The following is a 12,595-nucleotide window of genomic DNA, read 5'->3' on the forward strand; positions in this document are numbered from 1 at the left end:
AGCGGGAAGGGGGCCCAGCCTGCAAGTTCCCCCCCGCCCCGAGAGGCTGCAGCCTGCCTCTCGTATTGCTCCCTGCCCCAGGGGGCACAGGCAGGAGCGGGCACCCCGCTGAGCACCCAGCTCCGTGGCCGAACAGACCTTCGTTGTCAGAGAGCAGACCGGACAAAGGGTTTTGTTCTTATCCGAACACTGAGGCTTTGTGCAGATTTGCTTGGAGAGCAGCAGCACTAAGCCAGCAGCCGGCCTGGCCTCAGCACCCCCACACGATTGCTGCTAGGTGGAGTTTCTCCTCTATTGTCCCTGCCCTGGCAAAGAGAACAATTGGTACAAGGCCACTAAGGAGCAACTTCTCCGTCTGGGCGGGAGGCGGGGCCCCCAAGAGCTGGCGCTGGAAACCAGAGGAGATTTATTCCATCCCCTGGGACACGCAGCTGCTGCCCAGAGCCCAGCTTGTGACAGAGGAGAGAACCCCCCCACCTCCACAAACCACACGCAACCCAAGCCCCAAAAGGCCGTGACCCTGGAGGGGTCCAAAACTGATGTCCTGTCACTGAGCGCTGGGAGAGGAGACTGACCGAGTACCACCGCGCCAGGAGACGAGGACACCTGCTCCCCCGCCTCCTGCGGCGGTCGTTCTGGACCATGGGAAATGGCATGAGCAAGGTAACGAGCAGCACCGAGAGCCGCTAGCCTTGTGGGGCTCTGCTGTCCCCGGCCAGGTACCGACATTGCACTTTAACCGGTATAAGTGATCGGAAGCTGGGCTACACCTGTCACAGAACAGGAGTTGGGCGCGCACAGGCTGGTTTAAAAATGGTGGGACCCAGTCTAAGACTTGCCCCCCCAGCAAGAGGCGAACGTGTGTGCTGTTCACTACCGATCTCAGCTACGCCGCTTCACTTAGATCGATTCCACCGCTGGCTTTTTGAATGTCTGTACCTAGCCTGAGATGGGCTGTTCAGAGCTGGGAGGATTTGGGGTAAAGCTGCATGCCTCTCATTGCTTGGCAGACGAGAGCCGGGCAGCAGCTGGAGTCGGGGTCTACCTGATGTGCAGTAAAACCTGCCTTAAGTAACGGAGGAAAGTGAGGTGCTGTAGCGGCGGGGGGGTGGTGTTTAGTGACAGGCTGAGCACAGCTGGACCCCAAGCCTCCTGGGCGTTCCCAGAGGCCAGGTATGGCAGGAGGGAAGGTCTGAGCACAAGGCTGGTGCAGCTGGGGATGGAGCAGCCTGTTTGGGGACAGCAGAGAGGAGTTTAAAAAAAAAAGAGATGCCAGAGCTGATGTAAGGGGGACACCTGGGTCCCTTCCTTGTGATCTCTACGGTGCCCCTCTGAGTCACTAGGCAGCCCTGTGTCCTGCAAGCACCCAAGGGAAAAAAAGTTTTCCACCACCTAAGTGCTATCCTTTCCCCGAGACCCATGGGGACAGCACCCCGCTCTGCCACCCGCTATTCCCGGGGCCTGTTACTCTTCACAGCAAAGCCTGTGGGGTTAGAGTATCCAAGGCACAGCTTCATGAAAAGAGCAGCCTCCACTTCCTGGTCTTTGTGTTACAGCTCCTTGGTTAAAGCAAAGTGTTTTCATTCCCCTCTCCTTAACCCTTTAAAAGCATGCTCCCTCCCTGCCCAGTCAGGAGTTTTGCAATATTCTCCACCAGGATGCAATGCACATGCACGAGGATATGTCACCGAGGCGTAGAACAGAGCAGGACTGCGATTGTGTAATAGGACCATGCCTACATTTATTGCTACTGCAGTCTCCTCTCTGGAGGTGCCCTTGAAACACAGCAATCTCATTTTCAGTCCAGGAGCAGAAGATTAAAAGCACCACATCAATTTGCATTTGAGCCAAACGTTCAAGTGATTTAAAAACAAGGGGTTTTGGGGTTGGTTTTTTTTGGAGACCATCAAAACGACAGTTTTTATGCAAAATAATTTGTCCCCTGTGCTTTTTGTGACTGGTCATTGAAACTGAAAGTGAAATCTGCAGTAAACGAAAGCGAGATGGACTTAATTAGTGTTTATCCTCCAAACGAAGAAATGCCAAGTACAGAGAGAAACATCGTTAAGAGTAAAATGGGTTTTATTAAAATTCTCCCACATCAAATAACCTAGGGTGCTGCCAATGGCTCAGGGAAATAAAGGTTTCCCTCTCCAGAAAGTACTTTTGGAGCTCACAGTGTCCCTAAAACGTTAATTCTGTTCACATCGCCTCGATGTGGGCATTAGCGTTGTAGAAGAAAGTGGCATTCATTGTTCGTGGAAATAGGTTAAAGACTTTACAAACTTAGGGGCAGAGTTCTAGCGAGATTAGACCCGTTACTGTGCCCTCACGCATGTGCACACGCTCTGCCCCCTCTTGCAGCCTGCAACAAAGGGACTTGCTATTTCTTGTGTGGAGAAGAAGTTTCCTTCTAAAGAAACAGGACAAGCTAACGGGCCAGTGCCCCATCTTGGCTGAAATGGAGAAGAGAGACTGATGTGGTGGGCAGCGGACGGGTTCGTTTCCTACTTCTGCCCCACTGAACTCTCTGGGTGGCCTTGGACGACTCATTTAGTGCCTAGTACTGAACAGCTGGATTTGTGTCTGGCACGTGGAGTTTGTCCAGGGAAAGGCCCCAGCAAACCAACGTTAGTGAGAATTTATAAGGAGGGCGATTAAAAATGCCACAGCACCTCCCCCTCGCATCCTTTTCAAGCTTGAAGGAGCCTCCCACATGGAGCAGTTTTGTCAGCCTAAAAATGCTACTTTTACTTCCCTTTTTGACAAACTCGCAGGAGGCCCTGGGGTGGCGTGGACTGAACGGAGGGCAGCGCGGAGGCCGTAGCATCTCCGGGATAGGCAGAGGCAAGAGTGTCATTTTTTGAGATGGCCAGTTAGAAATACAAGGCAACCTATTTAAGACGGACTTTCTCCCTGCTTTTCACGTGGCCGATGGATGGGGTCAGTGCCGCTGCCCGGCACAGAGCCCTGTGGGTGCTCCCGCGGGCATTCGCCAGGAATCATCTTATGGAGCTAGCAAGCTGCGCAGACCAAGCCCGGGGGCGCCCGGTCTGCCCGCCCTCCCCTGGTACGAGACATGTCTCACTGGAGCACGTGGACCCGGGCACACGGACGGAGGGTCCTCACCCTACACAAGTCACATGCGCATCAGCCACAGGAAAAGCCTGAGTGACGGCAGAGGCAGAGGAGTGTGCAGAGGTCCAGGAAGAGGAGGGTGGGCGGCAAACACCAGCCGTTTCCTTTGTCTGCATTGTTTTGGGGAACGTGTCACGCGCTCGCTGCAATCGGCTCCTGGGGAGGAGGGTGGGTGCGTGTGACGTGCAAAGCAACCACTCACAGCCGGGCCCTTCTCTTTGTGTCCCACAGATCATCCCGGGCCTTTACCTTGGAAACTTCATAGGTGAGTGGCACCGCTGCACCTAGACAGAAGTACCTGAGCTGGGGCAACAGCCAGCTGCCCGGGCCATGCATAGCCCTCTGCCCCAGTGCCCTCCACATCAAGGGAGCCGTGTTCCCTCCATGCCAGGCCACCACCCTGCAGCCTGGTTGGCACTGGAAGTACAACACAGGGCGGCTGGGAAAGGACGGGCAGCGGGCTGCAGCACGGGAGATCTCCTCTGGCTGCCTCGCAGCGAGGAAGTCCTTAATCTGCGTGTATTTCGGGGTCACGATGCCAGTCCTGGTTACAAACCTGGCAGCCAAGTTCCTTCCTTCATTGCTCAATGAAAGTGCTTCATCCCCCCCTGCAAGGCCATCTCTCACTCCCCCAGGCTCTGTGCTCCCCTCCTGGCTTGGACCGCTCTGCTCCCCACAGCTTTGCTCCATCACCCTGGCTCGGGAGCCCCTCCGGCTTCATCCACCCCAGGCCCTGTGGGAAGGGATGTAATGAAGCAGAGGGGAACGTCCTTGGCCTGGCAGGGACAGGAAGGTTGTGCTGCCCTGCAGAAGACCAGACAGCTGGATGGGTGGGAGGGGGTTTCTCCATTTCCAAGGAAGGGGACTGGGGCTGTGAGGACGATGGTGTTGGTGGTGCCGAGGGAGGTAGCAAACACACAACACTGATTGAGCCTAGGGCTTTGTGACGGCACATCCAACATGCAAGAGGCTCCGAGCTGCAACACGGCACAGTGACTCTGCCTCTCTGCACCCCGGTAGTGAGGCCAATGCCGTACGCTTGCTATGTACTGCAAGGGCACCCGAGGCAGCTAACCGGGACGCTGCCTTGCTCCACAACGTACCAGTCATCGCCTGCTTTCTGTCTAGCAGAGGAGGCCAAACACTGCTGGCCTGGGGCTGGCTCCTGCATGCAGTGCCGGCACAGTAAGAGACAGTAAAGCAGAGATGTGTAACCGTTTCAGCAGGGCTGGGAAGAAACACAGGGCAAGACTCTGCTTTCCCTTTTGATCTCCATCTTCCCCTGTAATGGCATCAGTCAGTCCGAGGCCCCTTTCATCTGCAATTCCCCAGATCCTCTTTCCAGAGGCCCAGGCCCTGCCAGAGGACTCAGCCCCCCTCCCCTTGCAGAAGATATATCTGAAATGACACTTGACCGCAGCCAAGTGCGGCCATTGTCTCTGCTTCTGTGCATTGAGACAGACAGCTTGGTGATTGAAAAGCCTTCTCGGCTGCCCTTGTTCAATACAAAGGGGAGCGTGGTGTGGAGCATGTTTCTGAATGGTCGCCAACAGGACTGCGTGGGATTGCCATCAGGGAGCACAGATTTCGGGTCAAGAAGGAGTGTTAGATCAGCTCCTCCAACCTCCCAGAGCGCCTGTGCTGAGCACAACTCGTGCACGGCCGAGTACCGCTTTGCAGGTGCCGGTCGCGGGAAGGTCCGGACAGGGAGGGGGCTAGAAAGCACTGGAGGGGCGAAGGCTCAGGGGTCAGACTTCCCCAGTGAGCTTGGACAGTGCATTTCCTGAGGGGGGACGGCCACGCTGGGAGATGCAGCGTGTACGGCACGGAGCGCCGTTCTGACCCTGCGCAGAAAGCAGGCTCTGACGCATTCCCCCCACCGAGCCGGCCGCTGCACGGAGGCCGATGGGATGCTCGTGGGGCAAGGCGGCATTCAGTATGGGCACCTCTGAAGCCCAGCACTTCCAAAGCACTCAGGCCCAAGTTTTCAAGTGCTCAGCACCCACCAATTGTGCACACACTGTCAGGAGAGCCTCCTAGCCGCGTGCCCCCAGCACAGTCACTTGCTCCTAGTCGCGGTGCCAAGTTCGTTTGAAAACTGGTGTAGGTTTCCCACAAGGCATCCCTGAAAATAGCCCGTGTAGCCATGGAGTGTGAGGGCCCAACCCCAGAGCCTTCCTCAGCGGGGGATTTTCCCGGAGGCACTGGACCCATCACAGCAAAAGGGTAGTACGAGATGTCCCTGGGGGCAGAGGAATATTCAGACTGCAGATCAATCAGAAAGGTTACGGCGAGTCCAAACTCTACTACACCGGTTTGGATTGGTGCCATAAAAAACACCGCTCAACCCAGAGACTGGGGGTTGCAGGGGGATCACAATAGAGATTTAAGGCCTGATAGATTGCAAACTGTCTCTGCTCAAGACATGCCTTCCACCTGGAAGCCTTCTCTCTGTCCCTAGCAAGCCACCAAACACGCGTCTTTAAAAACCATGTCACTGCAATTACCATCACTCTGCCTGCCAGACGCTCACATCATCGGGTAATGGGCAATGTAGAGAGATGGATGGAGAGGCAGATCCTGCTCCCCCCCTCCTCTCTCTCTTTCACAAATCCTGGCATGTAGCGTTTCCCTGGAGGCTCTCTTTATTTATTAAAAATGTATGGCATGCCATTAGCACATGGTGTTTTAGAACTGCAAGCCAGTGCTTTATACCCCCTGGAAGTTTAGACTCCCAAAACCGGGAGAGGAGAAAGCGTATTAGTGCTGGTCTTGAGTTCTCCACTGCTAAAAAGAGTCACAAGAGGGGGAAAAGTGCAACGAGGACTGACAAGAGCAGCCTGCTTTCGTTCCAGAGCCACGTCCGAGACCCAGACTAGTGACCACAACTGCAGCCACAAAACACTGGGCTGCTGGGGACGCTGGGTCACTAGCGGTCCTTTGCACAGAGGAAGACTCCCCCTCACCCCCAATGTAGGGAGGGGGAATGGACATGTAAGAAGCTAGCGCACACTGGAAGCTCACTGCACGTGTTCCCCCATACAGATGCCAAGGATTTGGAGCAACTGAACAGGAATAAGATCACCCACATCATTTCAATCCACGAATCTCCCCAGCCACTGCTGCAGGTGGGTACCTGATCCCCGACTTCTCCTTATCCCCCAGGCCACACAGCCATGCGAGCTCTTCCCCTTCCCCAGTTCCAGAGGAATCCTTCTGCTCCTCGAGCCTAGAAAATAGCTTTCTGGCAAATATAACCCTGTACTCTTGGAATGCCAAGGATGTGCTCAGAGGGCAAAGTGATCAAGGAGAGCCTGCCTGCCTCTAGGCCATAGTCAGGGTCAGTTTATCTCCCCGGGTCTGTCTTCATCTGCATCTGTCACACAGCAATTTGGCTTCACTGCTGCCTCCCTCAGCCTGCCGTCCCAGGGAGACGGTGGATGTGGCTACTTGGACTCTGGAAGCATTTTCTGGGGTGGAGAGGGACAAAAACACCAGCTCCTCATCTCCAACATTTGTCCCATGCCTTTGATGCGTTTCAGGAAATCACTTACCTGCGCATTCCCCTGCCGGACGCCCCCGAGGCCAACATGTAAGTACCAAGCCAAGGCTGCGCCCCAGTCACGTTTCCCTGCCCTGAGCCAGAGAAACATCAGGGCTCACAGGGGTTGCGGGCATTGCCAAGGCCACAAGCCAGCTGCCTAGCGTGTGCTCCAGGCAGCACCTGGCAGGTCATGAAGCTGGGAGGGTGCAGCGGGGCATGCATCTCACATCGGTCCTGACAGAGCATCCTGCCTCAGGTTCACACGTGGGGTTGCAAGCTAGTCACGGGCCACCTAGCATCAGGGCAAGCAGGAGCCCAGGGCAGGATGCATGCTCGGCTGGGACACTGGGGAAAAGCTGCCCTTTAGAAGGCCAGTCTTCCCCTCTGGGTACACACATGGCATGCGAGTGTTGGCCAGGGACTTGGGCAGACAGTGGAGGCCAGCGCCTGGCCTGTGCGATTCATGAGCTCACATCTGGAGAGTGCCTTGGTCCATCTCCACGGCCCCTGGGCTGCCCAGCACAGCCCGGGTGCGCTCCTGCAGCCTGTGACTGCTTCGGAGCCCTTTGCCCAAATCTGGAGCGGAAAGCACAGCTGCACCGAGGCATTAAAGCTGCAACTGTGACTGGTGCCTCGAGAAGTGGCGGTAAATGTATTTTACTTGACTGGCACTGCTCTGAGCGCCAGGGAATGGGGCCACCCACTGCTCCTGTTAAAATCCTGTTTCACAGCCCAGAGCCTTGCTTCTAACAGCTTTCCTTCTCCTGCTAGCAAGAAACACTTTAAGGAATGTATCAGCTTCATCCACCACTGTCGTCTGCATGGTGGGAATTGCCTCGTGCACTGGTAAGGCTCCCTCCCAAATGCCCCTTGTGCTGCACTGCCCTGGGCAAAGTGCCAGGGGGAGTCAGCAGAGCCCAACGGGACACCAAATGCAACCCGGCATAGACCCAGGGCACGCCCAAGTTGACGGACCCCCTTGTTTGGGGGGCCTGGCAGTCGGGTCTGGTGTCACGGCGTCTCCCAAGCGGAGCTCAGTTAAGGATTCCTCCCGGGCTTGGGACTGTTGTCCCAGGAGAGAGGTGTTTGCTTTCCTGGCATTGGGCAAGAAGGGGAAGCGCAGGGGTGGGCAGGACTCCTAGAAGCAGCTTGTGCTTTCACTTCCTTTGGCAGGAGGAGGGATTTGGAAACCAGTGGAGGAGACTGTCAGGGCCCTGGGGTGGGGTCTGGGAGGAGAGGCTGCCTCCGAGGAGGAGAGGAGGGAATCCGCTGGGACGGGTGCACCTGGGGGCTGTGGCAGGCCAGGGCAATGAAGGGCAGCACGGCCCTGCTGCCAGCCCAGTCCCGCTGTGGTTCCAGCCTTGCAGGGATCTCCCGGAGCACCACCATCGTCGTCGCCTACATCATGGCGGTGACGGGCCTGCGCTGGGAGGAGGTGCTGGATGCCGTGAAAGCCGTGCGGCCCATTGCCAATCCCAACCCTGGCTTCAAGCAGCAGCTGGAGGAGTTTGGCCGTGGGGCCGTGCGGAAGGTGAGAGCTGGGGGCTGCCCGTCTCCTAGGCGGCACTCTGCGTGCAGAGGTCCAAGGGACGCTCGCCAAGGACCCAGCCATGGCACAGTGCTTCCCATGCACGATGCAAGCCAAGGGGGGCGGGAGGGGGGGAGGAGACCCTTGTGTCCGCAGAAACTCTCATCCTCAAAGAGCACAGGGGACTTGGGAACAGGGAAGAGACCAGCATCCAGACCGAGAGCCGGGCGGACGGTGCATCAGACTCCTCTGCAGAGCAGCAGAGCTCCCCACCAGCCTCTACCAGGAGACTCTTTCAAAGGCTGGATAGGGTCATCACCAGCCTCTTCTCCCCACAGGTTCGCAGACACCTGGAGCAGCGGTTTGGAGCAGACCCTTTCAGTGATGAGGCGGAGATCAAGGCCCTGCTGCCAGCAGGCAGAGGAGGTGCGTCTGGGGCACAGGGAGCCAGGCAGGGCCTGGTGCCCCAGAGCAGAAGCATCAAGGGCACCACTGCACACTTCCTGCTGCGGGTGAAGAGGACCTTTTCCTGCATGCCCACCTGTCTGAGATGAGCCCAGCTAAGGAGCAGGCAGGCGTGCGGCAGAGCATGCTGGGACCATGCAGCGCGACAGACTGGTAGATACGGAGGCCCAGTCTGGAGCGTCACTCCTGGTACGTAGAGGGAGAGGTGCCATACACAGAGCAAGCACTGGACCACAAGCCAGGAGCACCCGGGCTCGCATCCTAGCTCTTACTGGGTTCCTTTGTGGTCTCACACCAGTCACCTGCCTCAGTTTCCCCCATCTGCAGAGAGGGGGATTCATTCTTCCCCCTCTCCTTCCCAGACAGCCAGAGGATCAATTAGCAAACACGCATAGCCCATTCAGGAGACTCAGAGTACCAGTCACTACCACTAGCATATGAAGGGCCCCAGGCACAGTTCAGCAAGGGCGATGGCTCACAGCAGCAGTGCAGGGGACTTCCCTGCTCCAAAGACGTTGCAGTCACAGCACTTTCAGTGGAGGCTACGCAGAACCCACGAAGGACAGGGGAGCTTCTTACACAGCTCGGTGCTGCAGCAAGTGACTTCCCCTGGCAAAGTAGCACGTGTGACAGGGGTGTGAGCACACGTAGTTCACTAGCATGGGCCGAGGTCCAGTGCTAGGCACCAGGCCAAGACAGCGGAAGTCCAGAGCGAGCATGGCTGCAGGAGCCTGCTGCCCCGCATCCCCGCAGAGGCCGGGATGTACCTCCGGGAGGTGGAAAACGTCCAACACGTGGCCAGACTCTGCAGAACTGAACATCCAGCCCACTTAGCCTATAATAAACCTCCTCGAGTGCCTCTGCTCTGGCTGGACGTGCGTTTCAGACCCATCTTGAAGGCAGGCATGGCAGCAGGAGCAGGGTTGTGCAGCAGGCTCAGCTAGATCCCAACTGGGGGACGAGAGGGGGAGTCTGCTTGTTCTGATCCTAGCTCTGCAAGGGCTGGAGGGGAGAGCACAGAGGCAGGGGCCAGCTCCTGGCTATGCCATGGTGGTTAGGACGGATGGCAGGGGGGTCCTGAGCAGCACGGTGCCCACTGCCTCTCAGAGGCATTAATACCACCCTGCAAGAGCCTGGGGAGAGGCTGCTCTGTCCCCCACCCCAGCACCAAGCCATCTGCAGGCCTGGCTCGCCAGGGTGCGATGAAAGCCTGCGATCTGCCCCTAGGCAAGGAGTGGGTGTTAGACACAAGCACCTGGGTGCCAGGCTGGTAGCATGTCGGGGCTGCTAGAAGTGCAGGAAGTACCAGCATCACTGGGCTCCTCCGATCCCCTCTCCCTGCCTCCCACAGCCGCTGGGGCCCAGACAGCTTGGCATCCTGGAGGCGCCAGCTCTGGGGGCCAGAGCAGCCATTTCCTGCACGCTCTGCAACCCGGTGCTTTTCCCTCATCTCAGACCCCACAGCAGCGTCCTTCCCCAGCCAGAGGGCATGCATCCCCTCCGGGAGCTGGGGATAGTTCCAGGCAGGAGGAGAGGAGAAGCCCGCAGGGACCGGCGGGTTTTCAGTGCTGCTTTTTGCCGAGTGCAGGGCACAAGGTCGAGCGAGCGAGCTGCGCGGAGCCAGCAAGATGCCTTCTGGGGGTAGGTAATGTCCCTGCCACAGATGCTGCCGGGTGGCTGCAGAGTGGAATGGGACATTACTATTAATAATTAACAGCACTCAGCCGGTGCCTGTTGAGTGCTAGGTGCCTTGCCCCACAGAGAGGAAGACAAGTTTGGCAGGGCAAGACCCTCAGCCCCCACGGCCTTGCTAAGCTCTTCCCCCGTGCCCCCCAGCTCCCTTTGCACAGAGGCCATTTGCCCACAGGGCAGCTCTGCCCAGGGGGCAGGTTTTCCCTCTCGGGGGCACTTGCTGCCGGCCCAAGCGGGAGCTCACACCCGGCGCTCGCATCGGAGCGCGCAGTGGAATTCCCCGGCCCCGCACGCGCCTCCAGAGTTCCCCGTGCACGCAAGCGAAAGCTTCGCGGCCGCCCCAGTGACGCAGAGAGGGAGCGAAAGTGCATGCAAGCGAGCAGGAAGGGGCCCCCTTCCCCCAGAAGGAAGAGGCCAGCCCTGCCTCCTCAGCACCATGGCACTGATTTGGCCCAGGCAGGGCTGCCACCTGCCAGCAGCCCAGAGGACCACATTGCAGCCCCGCGGGTGGCATATCGTTACTCTCTGCCCGAGACACCCTAGCTATAAATCCAAGGCCCCAGAGAGCCTGCGGCAAAGGTGCGCAGCGTGCAGACCTGCCAGCCCCTTGCAGGAGACTCAGCTGATCACCACGGTCTCTCTCTCAGGCCTGTGGTGCTTGCACCTGGCCACAGGGGTGCAGGGAAGCCCCTGCCCCCTTCCTGCATTGTACAGCTCAGGCACGGTCCAAGGCCCCTGGACAAGGGACTGGGGCCAGGGTTCAACCCCTTTGGGAGCCCACTGCAAGTGCAAATGGAGCAGGGGGGTCAGGGAGGAGGCTTGGGGCGTGGGGGGGCTGCATCCATTTGCAGATCCCTCCGCTGCGTGGCTAGCCCAGGACCCCTGAGACGGCCTGTGTGGGTCCCCCGGGGCTGTCAGTCACACGGGCCCATCCCGACCTATTCATTTCTAGGATTTCCATCTGAGCCGAGCCTGCCGGCTGTCAGCCCCCACGTCCTCCCTTGCCCCCCAGGCACCAGGCTACTCACTTCCTGTGACTCAGAAGCAGAGAGCAAGCTGGCCCAGCCTGGAGGGGCAGAGGTCACCGCAGGAGCTGCTTCTCACTGCTGCAGGCAGGCAGGGCTCCCCTAGACCAGCCGACAGGCTCAGCAAGTGCCCCAAAGCAGGCCCCGCTGCATCTAAGGCCGAGGCCCCCAAGCCCCGGGGCGGCTGAGCCACAGCACAGCAGGCTCTTGCCCTTCTCTCCAACCCACCAAAGCAGAGACCAAGCTAGGCTTACCTGCAGCCCTCCACAGCTGAGTATCCCCGAGCCAACCCTATCTCCCTTCCTGCTCCAGGCTAAACCCCATCTCCCCAAGGCCCAGCTGAAAGTCTTCAGCCCAAGTGCAGGTAGCACAGGTGTCAGGCAGGCCCGGCTGGGACTTAACCCCTCATCTCCCAGCTCTGGTGTAGAGCGTGCACACCCCACCGTTCCAAGCAGAGAGGGGGCATCTCAGACCAGACCCCACGGGACAGTGTCCGTGTTACCCACGCAGCTGCCACCACCCCAGGACCAAGAGGGCAATGGAGTCTGTGCTGCCCGCTAGGACGTACTCGAGGGCAGACTGTGCGTGGCTGGAGGGCATTTGCCTCTGCTGCCAGCTTGGCACCTTCTGCGTGCAAAGCTAGAGAGGCTGGATCTGTCTGCCAGCTGCGGAGAGCAGAGATGGGCTCCAAGGGGCCTGGGTGCCAGGGGGGAGCGGCTCCATCACACCGGTTCCCCGAGCAACGAGCCCCGGGACAGTGCAGTGCAGAGGGGGGGGCAGTGCCGGGGAATGATCTGAAGCCAACATGACGGAGTCGTGCCCCTTCAGGCAGGACGAAGCCGAGACCAGGACACAGTATCGAGGCTAACAGCGGTTCTGGTCCGGAAACAAAAGGCGGAGGTTTGCACGCACAAGGCTTCCCACACGCTCACCCCAGCCCAGCCCCGTCAACGCTGCTCTCCTTTCCCATTTTGTGTTGCATTTTCCAGGACAGTTTTATCTACTTTTTTGAGGCCGTTGCCAAAATTACTGTCAGGTGCTGCCAGGAGCCGCACGGCCCAGTTTCCCACTCAACGCCAGCCAGCATTGGGCCACCGTTTGGCCACGGGATAGTGAGAAACGGATGGATGAAGACGTTGGGTAAAACCCGGGCGAGCCCGGGAGAGCCAGGGCTCAGCCCGGCCGGCTCCCGGCCCTGCCTCG

At 58.5% G+C, this 12,595-nt stretch overlaps 3 protein-coding genes across 5 annotated transcripts in view; 2 read left to right on the top strand and 1 right to left on the bottom strand.

Moving 5' to 3' along the window:
- Nucleotides 1-12,199, bottom strand: part of TTLL9 (tubulin tyrosine ligase like 9) — a 26,459-nt gene extending 14,260 nt beyond the window's left edge. The window contains exons 1-2 of the mRNA XM_006030533.1: nucleotides 12,121-12,199; nucleotides 11,647-11,858 (exon numbers count right to left, since the gene is read on the bottom strand). Coding sequence (XP_006030595.1) covers nucleotides 11,647-11,858; nucleotides 12,121-12,199 — 291 coding nt within the window. The remainder of the gene's footprint in view (nucleotides 1-11,646; nucleotides 11,859-12,120) is intronic.
- DUSP15 (dual specificity phosphatase 15) lies at nucleotides 26-9,551 on the top strand. Of its 3 annotated transcripts, none has more exons than XM_025212190.1 (7): nucleotides 26-663; nucleotides 3,370-3,403; nucleotides 6,184-6,266; nucleotides 6,681-6,730; nucleotides 7,454-7,528; nucleotides 7,856-8,213; nucleotides 8,549-9,551. In XM_025212190.1, the coding sequence occupies exons 1-7, from the start codon at nucleotides 643-645 to the stop codon at nucleotides 8,762-8,764; spliced, it is 837 nt and encodes a 278-aa protein (XP_025067975.1). In that variant the 5' UTR covers nucleotides 26-642; the 3' UTR covers nucleotides 8,765-9,551. The 3 variants fall into 3 exon arrangements, with proteins under 3 accessions (XP_025067975.1, XP_025067976.1, XP_006030552.1); XM_025212191.1 differs by having other exon boundaries at nucleotides 29-663; nucleotides 8,036-8,213; nucleotides 8,549-9,550; XM_006030490.2 differs by having other exon boundaries at nucleotides 32-663; nucleotides 8,042-8,213; nucleotides 8,549-9,550.
- Nucleotides 12,198-12,595, top strand: part of LOC102379618 (interferon regulatory factor 4-like) — a 5,432-nt gene continuing 5,034 nt past the window's right edge. The window contains exons 1-2 of the mRNA XM_006030534.2: nucleotides 12,198-12,247; nucleotides 12,429-12,504. Of these exons, the coding sequence (XP_006030596.1) occupies nucleotides 12,198-12,247; nucleotides 12,429-12,504 (126 nt within the window). The remainder of the gene's footprint in view (nucleotides 12,248-12,428; nucleotides 12,505-12,595) is intronic.

The sequence above is a fragment of the Alligator sinensis genome, unplaced genomic scaffold (genome assembly GCF_000455745.1).
Source record: "Alligator sinensis unplaced genomic scaffold, ASM45574v1 scaffold1032_1, whole genome shotgun sequence".
In the NCBI taxonomy this organism is placed as follows: Eukaryota; Metazoa; Chordata; order Crocodylia; family Alligatoridae; genus Alligator; species Alligator sinensis.